General features: G+C 47.3%; 1 protein-coding gene across 2 annotated transcripts in view; it reads right to left on the reverse strand.

The window, feature by feature from the left end:
• Positions 1–496: 496 nt before the first annotated feature.
• Positions 497–16,104, reverse strand: part of LOC138472786 (protein-arginine deiminase type-3-like) — a 543,016-nt gene continuing 527,408 nt past the window's right edge. For both annotated transcript variants that reach the window (XM_069611133.1, XM_069611132.1), the window contains 2 exons: positions 2,622–2,753; positions 497–829 (listed from right to left, as the gene is read on the reverse strand). In XM_069611133.1, the coding sequence (XP_069467234.1) occupies positions 596–829; positions 2,622–2,753 (366 nt within the window). In that variant the 3' untranslated portion in view covers positions 497–595. The remainder of the gene's footprint in view (positions 830–2,621; positions 2,754–16,104) is intronic.

The raw sequence follows: 16,104 nt of genomic DNA on the forward strand, positions 1-16,104 counted from the left end.
TTATTAAATGGAGAATAAAGTAGTACTTTGCCATATTCATATTACCATTCAAAGTAAATCCAATGAGATCCCTCTTAAGTCCTGTGGACTTCAAAAATGGGGACTAAATCTGCCATTGCCCCACTTGTAATGTCGTGGTTAATCCACAAGGCTGTGTTATAGTATCAATCTAGTTTTGCAGTCATTCTGATGGATCCCCAGTTGGGTAGTCTCTCCAGCCCCCAAATTGATTGCCGTACCTCCAGTAAACCTGCACACCACCGTACAGATCTCACCTGAATGGCATTCTAACCTTAACAGCCACATCTGCAATGATAGTCGAACCCAAACATTTTAAATGCCCCAAGCACTGCTTTCCCTGGATGGTGGAACCATACCAAACACTTCTAATGACCATTCTAGCTTGACAACAGACTCTTTCCAAAGTCTAAGTTCTAAACCCTTGTCAGACAACATTGTTTTTATTTCAACCCCAATCCTTTGACAAAAAGCAAAATGGAGTTGAAAAGGTAATTTTATTTTCATCAGTGCCAGACAGAGGTATCTCTCGCTTCTTCACAGTATTATGTACACCACAATCTCACAAATTATGAAATCAGGCAACCATGTTCCACCACTTGAAGGCAAAGGGTTCCCGCCGGACATTGGTGCCACAGTGCACCTCCCCCAGATTCTCGTGGTAAGAAGAAAAATCATCGATGAAGGTGCAGTTCAGGCCCAATGGTTCAAGGAGTGAGCACACTTTTTCTTCCAGGCAGCACTTTCCGTTGATTATCGGGCCAAAGGGCTTTGGGATGCCCAGGAGTTTACCCAACACTATCATGTTCACCTGCACAAAGGGAACAAAGGGATATTACCAAACACAGACCAAGTAGAGTAAGTAGTTCACTGCATCGCTTTCTCCACGGTTTCTTTAGATGGACATTTTCTCAAATCCCATTCGTATAACCAATGCATTTTGTTCATGAAAGGATCAGTTGAAGGTCTGCATTGCATTGTTTGCATGACAGGCAAACATTCTCACCCCTTGCACAATGTTCCATCAACAGCTACCTCTAAAAATGGTGGCGTCATCAGGCAGCTCGGAGAGGTGTGACTTCTAAACAAGTCTATATTCCCAGTTATGGCTTTCCTTCTCATTGAGCTCAAGTTGCAGATTACTAATGTGGACCTGCAAGATAGGAACAGGTCTACAGTTGTGTTAGTGCCTGTTCAAAGTGAAAAAGGCTCAATGAAGACCCATGCCTGACTTTACTGGTGGATGGTGGTGTCAACAAGGGGGCTGGGTGCCACCACACAGCAGGTGATGTTTGGCCTTTGGCCAGCATGGTTGGAATTGCATGGCTACTTACTATGCCATGCATGGAAGGCATGGATTTGCCATGCTGACACCTTGGAAGCTTCTGTCCCTTTATGGGATGGAAGATAGAGCAGAGGCGCGGCAGAGGTAGAGATGGTTGAACAGCATCTCCTCTCACAGGTGCAGAAATCCTATTCAAACCCACAAGGGGAGGAATCGCCAGGCCCAAACCAAAAGCGAAAAACTTAAGCAGTTAACCAGACACCTAACAAGACACAGCCGCACACAGTTAGGCTAAGGTATGCCTCCAAGGCCGGACCAGGGTGTGGCACGCAGAAAGAACCTGCCAATAGGCAGGGACTAGCCATGACCAAGTCCCACATCAGAGCTGGAAGCCATCCTCAGAAGTGAGGCCCATCAGTCAATCGCCATACCAACTGCGTATGGAGAAGCTGGAAGGTGGGGTCAAGGCTCTATAAATGGAAGGACCTGAAGCAGAGCACGATGGGAGTCTGGAGAAGGGTCTCATTTTGAAGTGTCTGGTGAAGAGGAGTAGGAGACAGCAGGCCAACGCATAGACCCAGGAGGCTGAGAGAAGAAGGGCCCAGTAGGATAAGGCAAGGAAGAAATAAGAGGCTGGAAGAGAGACGGAGAGGACCAGAGAGAGAAAGACTCAGGAGGGTGGTGAGAGTAGGAAGATGGAGAAATGACAGTGGAGGTGGGTAAGTGATATCTGAGGCAAAAGGGCGCAAAGTGAGACTAGAGTAAAGCAGAAGGAGTCAAGAGGAGAGCGGGGAACAAAAGACTGAAGAACAGAAGTGGTTAGACAAGAATTAAGAGCCTGGGATTACTACTAAAGTGGGGGCAGAGAAAGCTCAGGAAAGGTCCTGACTTCTTCAAGGAGGGGGGTAAGCCCGAGAACCCAGGGTTCAATTCATCCATAAGAGTGACTCTTGACCCAGGTGTTAGAGGTGGTGGTGCCAGGTTCCACAAGGCATAAAGGATCTTCACAATATCCTAATAAGCACAGTGAAAGATAAGGAGACTCTACACAGGACCAATAAAGAAAGGCTGGACACTTAAAACTCCAAAGACTGAGTGACGTTTCCTGCGGGAAAGGCACAATCCCTAAGGTGGCTCCTATGAATCAAAACTAAATAGCGATGAAGTACCTCTTAAATAGTAAAACACATGGTGGCGCTTCAAATGGTCCCATGGGTGCACATGCAATCGTACCAGGCCTAGGTGGCACAGCAGCTTGGTGCCACCATCTTTTAATGCCCATGACCCAAAAGGACAATGACAGACTTTGTGGACTCACCATGTCCGGGAAGAATGCAACTGCTCGGTAGTCTTTTGGGGGTATATAGAACAGTACAGGAATATCGATGATATCCTTCTCCTCCAACCCAAGCTCCTTTTTAAGGATGCCCCGGTTCCAGTCGATGCACCCCTGGGGACACAAACATGTGCACAATAAATACCAGCTGTCAAGTCAATATAAGATCAAGTAAACCAGTTTGGAATATTCTGGCAACGTTCCAATAGAACACCAGATACTTCACCTTACCATCACTTCAAATTGGTTGTTTTACAATCAACATTCCCAGTAAAGCAAATTAAAACAGTGAGCGAGACGGGAGGGCCATGCTAGTGTAGCATGAGGACCCATGCATAGAAGCCACAGAGGTCCTGGCACTGTAGAGAGTGTGGCCTTTGATCCACGTAGAGCACGGGTGCACAATTTACGGGCCGCCATGCTGTTTGTTTCTGGCGGGCCAGACAAAAGACTTTCCTAATGGACTGCGGCCCGCGGTCGACACCATTAGGAAAAGTCTGAGTGTTTGTTTTTGTGTGAAAGTGCAATGTATGTTGTGATGCAGGGTGGGGGGAGTGTCGGTTCTGCCCGAGTGTTTGATTTTGTGTGAAAGTTCAGTGTATCTTGTGATGCGGGGGGGAAGGAATGTCGGGTCTGCCTGAGTGGTTGTTTTTGTGTGGAAGTGCAATGTATGTTGTGATGTGGGGGTGGGAGGAGTGTCGGGTCTGCCTGAGTGTTTGTTTTTGTGTGGAAGTGCAATGTATGTTGTGATGTGGGGGTGGGAGGAGTGTCGGGTCTGCCTGAGTGTTTGTTTTTGTGTGAAAGTGCACTGTATGTTGAGATGCGGGGTGGGGGGTTGGGTCTGTATGGGTGCGTGTTGTATGCTTGTGAGTTTGTATGCGGAGTTGGAGTTTGGGGCTCGGGTTTGTATGGGTGCATGGTGTATGCTTGTGAGTGTGTATGCTGAGTTGGGGGTGGGTGGTTTGGGTCTGTATGGGTGCATAGTGTATTGGTGTATGCTTGCGAGTTTGTATTCTGGGTTGGGGGTTCGGGTCTGCATGGGTGCAAGATGTATTGGTGTATGCTTGTGAGTTTGTATGCTGGGTTAGGGGTTCAGGCATGTACAGGTCCAGGGTGTATTGCTGTATGCTTGTGAGTTTGTATGCTGAGTTGGGGTGGAGGGTTGGGGTCTGTATGGGTGCATAGTGTATTGGTGTATGCTTGTGAGTTTGTATGCTGGGTTGGGGGCTCGGGTTTGTATGGGTGCATGATGTATGCTTGTGAGTTTGTATGCTGGGTTGGGGGGGCTCGGGTTTGTATGGGTGCATGGTGTATTCTTTTGAGTTTCTATGCTTAGTTGGGGGGGGTGTTCAGGTCTGTATGGGTGCATGCTTGTGAGTTTGTATGCTGAGTTGGGGGGCTCAGATTTGCATGGGTGCATGGTGTATGCTTGTGAGTTCGTATGCTGGGTTGGGGGTGTGGGGTTCGGGTCTGTATGGGTGCATGGTGTATGCTTGTTAGTCTGTATGCAGGGGTGGGGGTCTGTATGCGTATGTATGCATGGTGCATGCTTGGTGGCATGGGGCATAGTGTTTGGTTGGGTGTGTGGGGCTATGGGGCATAGTGTTTGGTTGGAGGTGGGAGACATGCGGCATAGTATTTGGTTGGAGGTGGGGGGCATGGGGAATAGTGTTTGGTTGAGGAGTGGGGGCCATGGGGAATAGTGTTTGGTTGGGGGGTGGGGGCCATGGGGCATAGTGTTTAGTTGGGGGATGGGGGCCATGGGGCATAGTGTTTGGTTGGGGGTGTGGGCCATGGGGCATATTGTTTGGTTGGGGGTGACCGACTGAGGATTGGTCACTTATAGATCTGCACAATAGTGTACAACTATAGAGGTTTCATCATTAATACTGTGAAGCAAACTGTTGCCCCCCTATATGTGAATGTACACAACCTTACTAACACTCACCACTCTGTCCTGCTCAAATTTGGTGCTACAGAGCTTCCCAATTGGGAAAATAATTTGCTGAATAATTTGTCAAACTGTATTTGTAACTAAAACAAGTGTTACCCTGTTGTTGCTGGTAAAAGAACCTTACCATGCAAATGATGATGTCATAAGTAATTTTTCTTTTTTGTTGGAGACTGATGCTCGAATATTACCTTGAAAAATTCTTTCGTTTTCATATCAGAACACTGCATTTCTGTTTTTGCTGTTTTGTTAATATACTGAGTGCATCAAAAATAAATCGCACCGTATATAACTGGTTGTTTGTAATAGAACTTGCCTATACAATACAAAGTACATTGTCCTGTTTTCAACCCCCAGGGGATGTCAGATTACATCACTAGGATGAATCATAGGTTTACCTCTGCATAGACCACCTTTTTTCTTCATAAATGCTCACCACATACATAAGTTAGAGTATGGTGAAATTTAGTTAGGCGGCTACCCTCTCATGTGACACACTGGTTGGGGGTGGGGGCCATGGGGCATAGTGTTTGGTTGGGGGAGGAAGCATTGGGCGTAGGGTTTGGTTGGGAGGTGGGAGCCATGGGGCATAGTGTTTGGTTGAGGGGTGAGGGCCATGGTGCATAGTGTTTGGTTGGGGAGTGGGGACCATGGGGCATAGTGTTTGGGTGGGGGCAATGGGGCATAGTGTTTGGTGTGGGTGGGGGCCATGGGACATATTGTTTGGTTGGGGTGGGGTGACATGGGGCATAGTGTTTGGTTGGGGGGTGGGGGCCATTGGGCATAGTGTCGCACTCCAAGAGTGAACCCAATAATAAAGCTAAACAGGCACAGTTAGGAGATGTACATCCTTTGCTTTTTGTGGAAAACTGACTCAACGAAGGCCATACTCCTCTTGGACAACCCAAACTGCAAAGTATTGCAGTCCAAAATAACGGAATGTACAATCAAGGGTCAATAAAATATATATAATTTAATTAAACAGACAATATGCAATAACTAAATAGAAATAAATGATAACAATGGAAAATGTGTAGTACAAAATGTAAGTTTGAAATACAAATAAAAATCGTTACACCTCAAAAATGTATTCTTTTTCCATGTGTTTAATACAAATTGGGAGTTGAAAAAGCCTCCTGCCCCGCCGGGCCTACCACCCACCCACATTTACGATTCGGCACACTATAGCCATGAACGGAAGTGTTCCCAGCACGTTCGCTCCCGACAAAAGAAAAAAAAGGTAGTGGGGTTGGGAGGGTGAGGAGGGGTTAGTTTGGAGGGGAGGGGGGCCGAGGGGAAAAAAAAAAAAAAAAAAACATACCCGAGTCCCCGGCGGGAGACGAAGGCAGCCTCCAGCCTTGGGGAGGCTCGGAGCGGGGATTGGCCCACGAGCCAATCACGTTTCGTGTATCCCGTAGACACACCCATGCCGGGTACTAATCTATTTTTATGAACACTGATGAAATGTTTTTTTTGTGTGTAATGATGCTTTCAGACAGTGGTCTAGTGGTATTTTTCATAGTTAGGTTAAATTAGTTAGCAGTATTCTTCACTTTGTGAGACAAATCGAAGCCTATCTTTTAAATTCCTGCAGAAAGGTTGTCAATGAAAGCCTGTGTGTTCTTGGAGGGGGCAAAAAACGTACAAGCGACGAACCAATGAGAACCACAGAAACACACCTCAGAATGTACTACAGTGTACCCAAATATGTGTAACAGACCAATCTCTATGACCGGCTTTTGCAGTCTTCACTGGTCAATGTTCATAGTTTGAATCAGTCTCAAGGCTTTCTCCTGCTTCTTCACAAATTCAAGGTATGTAGTGAAACTCCACAGTCTCAAGGCTTTGTCTCGGCTTTTGAAAAACTGGAGAAAGCCGTACGACTGCTCAGGGTAAGAAGTGAGGCTCCGCAGTCTTAAGGCTTTACGTTACGCTTCACAGTTTCAGGGTCTGTAGGGGTATTTAATAGTCTCAAGGCTTTCTCTAGACTAAGCAGTCTCAACAGCCTCTCCCAGATTTACTTTGTCTTCCTGGCTGTCTTATATTGAAGGTGAGCTTACTCTCTTTTTCATCTGTGTGTTCTAGTGGTCTTCTCTTCTTTTTTCGATCTGGATATGCTCCGTGGTCCTTAGCCTGGATCTGTTCTCATCAACCTCTGGGTGTAATGCCACGTCCGAAAGCAGAGAGCGGAAAGAATAAGAAGGTTGTCTGACATTCTGTAGAGGGCTTCTTTTTTTCAGCATGAAATTAAATCCTGACGTCTAACGGCAACAGCAACATGATTTGGGTGGCTGTGAGAGAGGTTCCCTCACATAGTTTGTCCTCTGCTGCCAGGCGTGGCTGCTCCTTCATGTCTTTAAGTGAATTGTTGGCACAGCACGGTTTTAAGGGATTTATGCAACAATGAAGACCTCCGGTACTCCAGGTAAGTTCTTAGGATCTTTATTGTCCTTGTCCTGTACTCCTCAACAAGACACGGGGATGGTAGGGAACACAAGATCACAAGGGAAACACCGGGCTCACCCCCACACCCATCTTCTCTGCTCACAGCTTTCTCTCACTGACCAACCGTCACCCAGCAGAACACTTCCACCCAAACATTCCACTAGCAGATGACTTCACACACACTGCTACTCTGTAAAACAGATTACTACACTTCTCCTCCCCTAGGAAACACATAAACCAGATTACTACACCTCTCCCTCCATAGGGAAACACAAAGAATGACTAAGGTAACGTGACCAGCACCAAACCTTAAACATCCAACACATCACAGTACCAGAGATTCCGCTACACACCGGCCGCCTATGCACAGAACCCCTGGCAACTTATTTAATAGGAATCACACAAAAGGAAACCATTCACAGGGCAAACCGGACCAAGTAGAAACTGCCAACGGCACACCAAGCGCACAACACACCACACCAAATCCCTCAGTAAACACCTAGAGGCCTAGGAAATAAAAAATAGAGCACTTATGCCTGTCCTGAGCTGCCCCTCAGGACCTAGGGCTACCACCCTTAGCCACACTATTGTTAGGTAACCCTACCACAACTACCTAACCAACTTACCCTCCTTCGCACAAAACACCTTCCACTCCGGTCTGCTAACCCGAAGTATCAGAGCTGCCCCTCTGAGCACAAACCAAACCGCCCCCTAAGGGAGCAACAACAAAAGCCCAACAGCAATCGAGGGACCCATGCAACACAACACTGACCACAGTAAAAAGAAGAACCACACCTACTATACTGCTCCACCACCACCACCACAAACCGATTGGCCATGATCTCTTTCTAACATCAAACCATTTCTAAACACACCAGTATGACAACCTGCTCAACCAAACTCGGCATCAGGGGTGAACTGGCAAAATTAAAGTTAAAACCCTAACCCATAGTGACCTACCTTGGCCCTTAGACCAAGCACTACGGACGACATAAAAATTCACACAACTCAGGCATAGCGACCAGACTGAAGGTAAACCACGCTATGGAACACACTGCAGCAAAACAACTGCCCTGAGAAGAACAATACCCACGCCAAAAGTGACCAACGCTGATGACCCTCAGGCACTAATGACCACAACACCAATGCCAATAGTGACCTACCCCGATTACACACCAGGCACTAATGAGCACAACACCACACCAAACCACCACAAACTCCAACCACTCACTCAGGAATAATGCACAACTGGGACCACCAACACCACAGTGACCTACCCTGGGACCAAACCAGGCACTGTGAAACCACAGGTAAACATTGCCCTGAGATACACCACAACACAGTGTCCAACCCCGGCAACAGACCACACACACGCACTAGTCTCTACACACCTATACATGGGCAATGAATCCAACCAATGACGATACACACGGCGACCAACCCCGATATCAAAGCTGGGCACCATGTAAAACCACAACAAGGCAAGATGCCAGGTACCAAGAACCATGCGATGTCACGTGCACAACTACTTGCGCACACACACACACACCACACTCACAACGAACACAACATGACATGAAAAACATAAAATATTATGCAATTCATACAATTATCACATTGTGGTGAAATTTTGGATCACAAATACATTTAACCAATGCAAATTGCATTGTACTGTAGATCACCACCCTCAAGTCCAATAGATATTCCAGTCCCTTGGATATACCACCCACAAGTCCAAAATCAAATGTAAACACAGTACTACGAAATAACACCGAACCATGTTACATTGCTATATCACCATCAGTCTCTAAGAACGCACCACCCACAAGTCCTAGTATCCCGCATAAGGAAATGCCTCTAAACCATGGAAGCACCACCCTGAATAATGAAATAGCCTAACATCCCTGAATTGGACTTAACATGGACTATGAGGCCACAACAACACTCCACCGGGAACATACAACAGCCTCGACAACATCAACCCCCTACGCTACTAGGAGTTCTACCCTGCAACCCACGGTGGGCCACAACATCAACACAATGACACACAGGCCCAAAACACTAACCTGCAACCAAACAGTTGTTCAATGATGTTCCGGACACATGGATCCTCGAAGTATCTCAATGCCAAATCCAGGAAGCGAGAGCAACACGTATTTTATTAGCGCCGCCTCGTGAACTCTTAACGTGATATTCGCTGTCCTCTGCTGGCCTACATCTCCAGGACGGCACGGAGAACCCCTCGGAATGGGTTGCAATGTCCTCTGCTGGGAGACCTACCAGGACATCCACAACCCCCGACCGCATTTCTGGAAAAGGAAAACATCCACGGCGCCACCTACAACGCCATACTTCCGCACCACGTGATAATCCCAAGTGCAATCCAGAATAACTCGAAACTTGGCATTTACTTCAACGCCGATGTGGCGGAACACGCATCACGTGAACACCAACGGCCTTTGTGGTGATTGGCTCACGCAACCGACCATCACGGTGACATCACCATTATGTCCCTAAACTCCGTACTGTCCACATTGCTCCATGTCCTAGACGAGCCACCCATCTGGAGAAGGAGGACCGATGCTATTAAGGGAGGCCCTGCTCCTAGGCCACCACATGGAAGCGGTCGAGCTGGAGGAACCACCCCCCTCCAATCACAACCCGAAATGGGGGGGCAGCTGCAGGGAGGGCCAAATTCCCTGAGCAGCTCTGCCGAACGCAGCCTCACTCCGCTCACAGGTCGCCAGGGCGGACACCAACGGCCTCATACTCCTCCGCAGCTCCAGTACCAAATTCCCTGCGCAGCTCAGCCAAACGCAGCTTCACTCCGCTCCGCACTACGCCGCCGCAAGGAGCTGAGTGGAAGGTCCTCAGGGCAGACACCAACGGCCCCATACTCCTCCAAAGCTCCAGCACCCAACACCTTGGCGCACCTCAGCAGCCGATCCCTCTTCCTGGACAGAGGAACGCCTGAAATCCATCGCTCCCCAGGCCTGCCCAGGGCTGTCACGAGGGGGGTGCAGGAGGGGCAAACTGCCCCAGGCCTCGCGCCTGAGAGGGGCCTCGCAGCGCCCTCTCCTCCAGCCCCTGCCTTCTCCCAGTTGCTCTCCCTCTCACCTGCCTTCTGCAAATTCAGCCTTCCTCCGCACTTCCTGCAGCAGCAGTTACATGGACTCTGCTGAACTTTTCTTCTGTTCAATGCAGCACTTGAGGTGCTGATGTGGGCCCCCCTCCCCTCACTCACGCTGGTTTTAAACGGAGGCTGTTTCTGTAATATCCTCACTTGTGGTACAGAATAGGGAGGCCACGCTTTTTCCCACCCCGTAGTGCAGAACGAGGGCGCTTATCCCTGCTGCTGCCAGAAGCACAGAAACATTGTCAGCCCTCATCAAGGTTGTTGTGCGAGATTCTCCTGTTCGCAGCATTTCCTGCTGGGAACTTTGGGAACAGTGATTGTTGACCATAAATCCTCCTTCTGCCCGACCAGTCCGATTGTGTTTAGTCTGACAAAAAACAAAAGTGAGTATCCGATGCAACCAGCAGCAAGTTTTGTTTTGACGAAATTAAGTTCAGACTGCAAAGTGCTTTTGAATTTACGGCCAAGGCACTTGTTTTTTTTCTTATATGGCAGTGCTTTTTTATACACAGCTTTTCTTAACCTAAGGCAGGCAGCTCTCAAGAATGCAGACATATACATCCTCAATATTAATCATCCAAGTAATAGACATCCTTTTTAGTTTTAGCTATTAGATGCGCCACCTATAAGTCAAAACTTTTGCATTAGAGTACAGATAGGAGGATTTGGCACAAAGTTTGTAGGTGTTTGGATACCTCCCTCTATCCCCCATTGACCGTCTATGGCCTTGTAATACCTATGGAAATTGCCACCCAGTCCCTGACGCCCCCACCCCCAAAAACACCTCCTCATGGCAAAACCTTGAGCTAGCTTTAATCAAGCCTTACTGTCAATCTTTACCCTCGAAGTTACTGCCAGTGTTTTCTCAAAAGCGTCTTCTTGGGCTTCATTACGAGTTTGCCGGTCCGGATACAACGGTACCGGTAAGCTATCCGGACCGGAAAACTCAGAGTTGTGCTTGTGGGTGCCTTACATTCCGCCAGGTCTGACCTGGCGGAATGAAAGGCACCCGCGAGCACAGCATGTCGGGTGCACCGGCACTGTTATGATTGGTACACGTGCTACAGGCATCCCCATTCCCATTTGAGCCCCAAGGGACTTAAATGGGAATGGGGATCACCCGATTCCAGCACCCACGAAAGGGCAATTACTGGGTCCGGCAAAGCCGTAATTACCCAGTAATTCCCCATTGGCGGGTGCCGGAATTTTCATGAGTTTGGCGGCAGCCGCGCCTGTTTTACACTGTGGATATACTTTCTAGGAGTCCTTATATGGTAATACTGGCATATATGGGTGCAGCCTGCATGGACATGCATGGGAACAGCCAGCATTAACATTTTTATACTGGCATATGTTTTGGGCAAAGGCGGCATGAAATGCATTGGAAAATGTTCCTGGCTATGGTTGGGGACTTGCAACTATTGGCTTTTGCTACCATACAACACAAATTGTAAATTGTATGGCTTTCTACCCAATTATTTAAAGAACGTGATGTAAAATGCACCATTTTAAAGCAATGTTTTAAACATTTTCTCGGGAATGAGAACCCCTCTCAAGCACCCCTTGTTTGGTTTGGGCTCCCTTACCAGTCTCCACTGTACATGTCACTGTGTATGATGTGTGTTGTAATGCGCATACATGGGCTGGACCGTCATTAATGCTGGCACCTTGCACCACACGTCGGCATGCCATCCTATACATATTTATGCCTATGATACAAAGGTTAGTCTGACAAACCTTTCTTCAGTAGAGAAACCCAACTATGTTGTAGTTGATTCGCAGTTGTAGGAATACACCATATTTTGGTTCCTTCACACAAAAACTCAAGGGGATATTTCTCGTGTTTCCCGTTTGCAGCGGTGCCGCCAATGGCCGAGTGCAAAAAATCATAAGGGGGCCTCACCAAATATTTTGCCCCGGCCCTCACCACACCTTGCGACAGCCCTGGGCCCGCCACCTCCAGGACAACCAGCCATCTGCACACGGAATGGCAAGCAAAACCATAGCTGTCCCTCCAACAACATGAGGCAGTCTTGGCACATGCCTCACTGAGGACAACAAACTTAATACCACAGGCCAACTGGATACAGGCCTGCCTGGGTGTGGGGGGGACGTCCACAGGGGCGGTGTTCCTGGGGTGCTGCAGTGCCAAAGGAAAGGCTGTCCTCCTACCATCCCATCCTCGTTGCCAGTGTAACAATGAAGACCTCCGGTACTCCAGGTAAGTTCTTAGGATCTTTATTGTCCTTGTCCTGTACTCCTCAACAAGACACGGGGATGGTAGGGGACACAAGACGACAAGGGAAACACCAGGCTCACCCCCACACCCATCTTCTCTGCTCACAGCTTTCTCTCTCTGACCAACCGTCACCCAGCAGAACACTTCCACCACAACATTCCACTAGCAGATGACCTCACACACACTGCAACTCTGTAAGCCAGATTACTACAATTTACTGTAACCATGCTCTCTCGCCCTTACTTTAAGGTGTTCATGCGGTCTGTTGATTATGCTCGTTTGGGGAGGGCCGTCCGTCACAACAGGCAGATTAGTTGTCACCATCCAGATGAAACATTTTCTTTAGTAACAATCTTTTTTATCTTACTTTTGAGCATCTGGCCAGGTCTACTCATTTACAGAAGGTATCATAACAAAAAAGCAATGAATTGCCTAAATACTTAGGCAATAAACCCAATCATGAAATGGTGCCCATGCCGGTTTCTCAACTTAAAAAAAAGAATTACAAAACAAAATGGCCCTCATGGACGTAAGGAGGAACGAACTACATGTAGCTCCTTCTCGCTTTCCATGCCGGACTTTGCCGCAGAGGGGAAAGGGCGGGATGGAAAGTGTTTGTGAAGTTGGTGAGGGACGCGGCAGCCAAAGGTAAGTGGGTTGGGGTGGGGAGGGATGGAGTAGGCAGTGGGGGTGGAAATGGTGAAGGGGGTTAGGAAAGGGGTGTGAGGCAGCAAGGGCATACCTGCCCAGGAAGGAAGATGGCAGTGCCCTGCTTCTGAAGAGTCTCAGAACACGAGTAGAACTATGAGGTAGATCCTGACATTCTATTTTCCTGATTGGCTGGGAGGCCCCATAACACCCCCTCCTGGGTGCTCATTGGTGCCATTCATCCAGAATGTATTTGTACGCAGCTCCACTGCAGAATTATCAAAAAGTACTTATGAAAATAGCCATTTTCTTAGTTTGCTTTTTATTGAAAATGTGGAGGATGTACGTTTGTGTCAGATTAAATTAGTGCCCTAAAAAATAAAAAAATAAAAACTTGCACAGAGGCGGGCAGGGGAGCAGAGTGGTCCACTGCTCAGTCCTAGCCAGAGCCCCACCGCAGCATCCCCTGATCGTGCATGTGGCACATGAAGAGAAATCATTGACACGGGCATGTGGGATTTCCAGAAAGGCATCACACTCCAAGGCCTTTCATGGGCAATAATGGTCAAGCGCTCAGTGGTGACTTAGGTCATGGTGCACTCTTTCTGAAAAGTGCAGGGCGGCTTCGTTTTGCAGCCCCTTCTATTGCTGTCCAAATCTTCGAGATACATGTAGTGAAAATGTTATATTTATAAATGTGACTGATTTACTTAAGCACTCTGCTGCCTCGTCCGGTGGAGGATGTCCAGAGCTATCAGTGTATGACTGCTTAATGATAGTAAGAGGAGCGAGCGTGTTTCGATTGAATGAGAGCTTTTTCTCGGTTTGCTGAGCGACAGTTCAGGTTATGCATCATGCCTCACAGGAGCCCTGTCCAAGGGCAAAGGGCTTACTCGGGCATGGCATTTCCTATGAGATAAAGGAGGAAGCATAGCTGGTGCTGCAGTCATTCACACTGCTTATCACCTGCTCGGCTGTCCAGCCTTCTAATGCTGGAGTGAATCCTCAACCGACCCACTAAGATAGCTGTGTTATTCGCCAGGCTGTTGGACATGGGAAGGATTAGCCTCCACCGGTCACTGGCAGGACACAACATTTGCTCAGATGACTCAAGACCAAAGGCAAGTTCTCTGGACACTTTATTCGTATTGGGAACGGGTTTAGGCTTTGACTGAACCAACAGTGATGGATTAAAGCCTGTACAATCGGCATCCAGATATCCTCCGAATTCCTCGCAAGGAACCCTGTGGTAAAGAGAAACAAAATCTCGGTTATCAACCCTGTGCACAGCCAAAAGGAAAGCCCTCCTTGATGCTCTAAAGAACCCTTGGCTGGAAATCTGAGTTACTAAGCTTAGGTCGAATGATTACAAAAAGGGACTTTCCAAAAATAAGGGCAGAATTCGCTAATAAAAACTAGGAGCAATTATGTGATGCAGCCAAAAAGAAGGATGGTAGAGAGTTTGGGAATATTTTAGTAGGGCAAGTGAGTTAGACATTGGTTTATGGGACGTCCCAGATATCCACATCTCTGAACATGATTGGATTGGTTATTTGAAGGCTCTTTATGCCAGGGGGGGGAGACAGCGATGGAGCTTCTGGACATGTTGATGCTCACTTTGAGAAGGAAAAAGTAAACCCAATTAATCTTGAGGAAATGGAATAGGTTATTTCCTGTACTGCACTGTCCCTGCCCCCTTCCCACGCACTTGCATGATCTGAATGACACCTGGCCTAGTAGGATTGTTGTCCGTCCTCCCTTTGTTCCCCTCCCTTGCCTCATCGCGCCTTGAAACACTTGTGTATAGGCGCGTTATAAATGCCATATCATATCATAATGAGCATATAGATCAACAGGGATTGATGGGGTTCCCAATGATATTTATCTCTGCCAGGCTGCCTTGTGAGCAACAGTTCTCATCCCGGCTTATTATGCCTTCATTACAAACAACACTTTTCCTCATAGTTGGAAAACCAGTATTATCGTCCCAATATATAAAACAGGAATATATCTGACCCATCTGCAAACTGATGGGGGACTATTTTGGATGGTACCTCTAAGATGTTTTCAGGCATTTTGTTAAAAAGACTGGAGGAGTGGGTGCAGGAAAGAGGTGTTCTATCCTGGTGTTTACTCATTTGTCTCTTACACACATTTGTCTGTGAGGGTTCGATTAGTAAGTATTCTTTTCTTTACAAAGCATTCGTATATATTTTATGTGGAAGTTTCGACATTTAATGAACTTTTATTTTTTAAATAGTTGCCCTGTTTCACATTCAGGGCCCCACCTTTGATTTCACTTAATGCATATTTGACAATGCTTATATTTCCAACCCAGTGGGAACATGTTTGCCCTGCTTACCCCTCCTGCCCCACGGCCCCTCTGCTCATGCTTGCTTCTTGGGGTATAAACTGTGCTCTGAACAACAACTGCAAACATGATGAGAGAAGCTGTAACATGTTGCATCTGCCCAAGCTGTGCGCCATCTGGTAAAGTCCAAGCCTGGTGCTCCATGTTGAGATCTTCCAAAACACCTTCCAGTTCTGATTTTTAATGATCTTGCAGTGTTGCAATGGAATAGATCCCCAACCTCCAAATGAACAGAATGTTTTTATAATGTGTTATCATGTTCCAAGGTATTTTTAGAGGACTGAACATTGACTAAGAGCGAAGGGATCTCATTGAGATATCAATGTGGTATGTCCAATGCCTAAATAGCTTATGCAAAGCTGCATGTGGAGTGGAGTATCACCACTTGATGAATCATGTCCATCAAATGATAGTCAGGTAATAGACATACGCCACAGTATAATCAACAGGTTCACCAAAATATCTATCCCAGAAACAGAAAGAGATATAGCCTCACTTAAACCATCTAACTGAAAAGGCGACAACTGCCCTCCCCAGATAATCAAGGATGCTGCCAGGGATCTAGCCCCCTTTATAACCAAGCTGATCAACGCATCCTTCTCCTCCAACACCATACCAAGCAACCTCAAAGAATCTTGGGTCCTGCCTCTCCTCAAGAAGCAAACCCTAGACCCT

Source organism: Ambystoma mexicanum, chromosome 8, assembly GCF_040938575.1.
Source record: "Ambystoma mexicanum isolate Mex_15411 chromosome 8, UKY_AmexF1_1, whole genome shotgun sequence".
NCBI classification, from domain to species: domain Eukaryota; kingdom Metazoa; phylum Chordata; class Amphibia; order Caudata; family Ambystomatidae; genus Ambystoma; species Ambystoma mexicanum.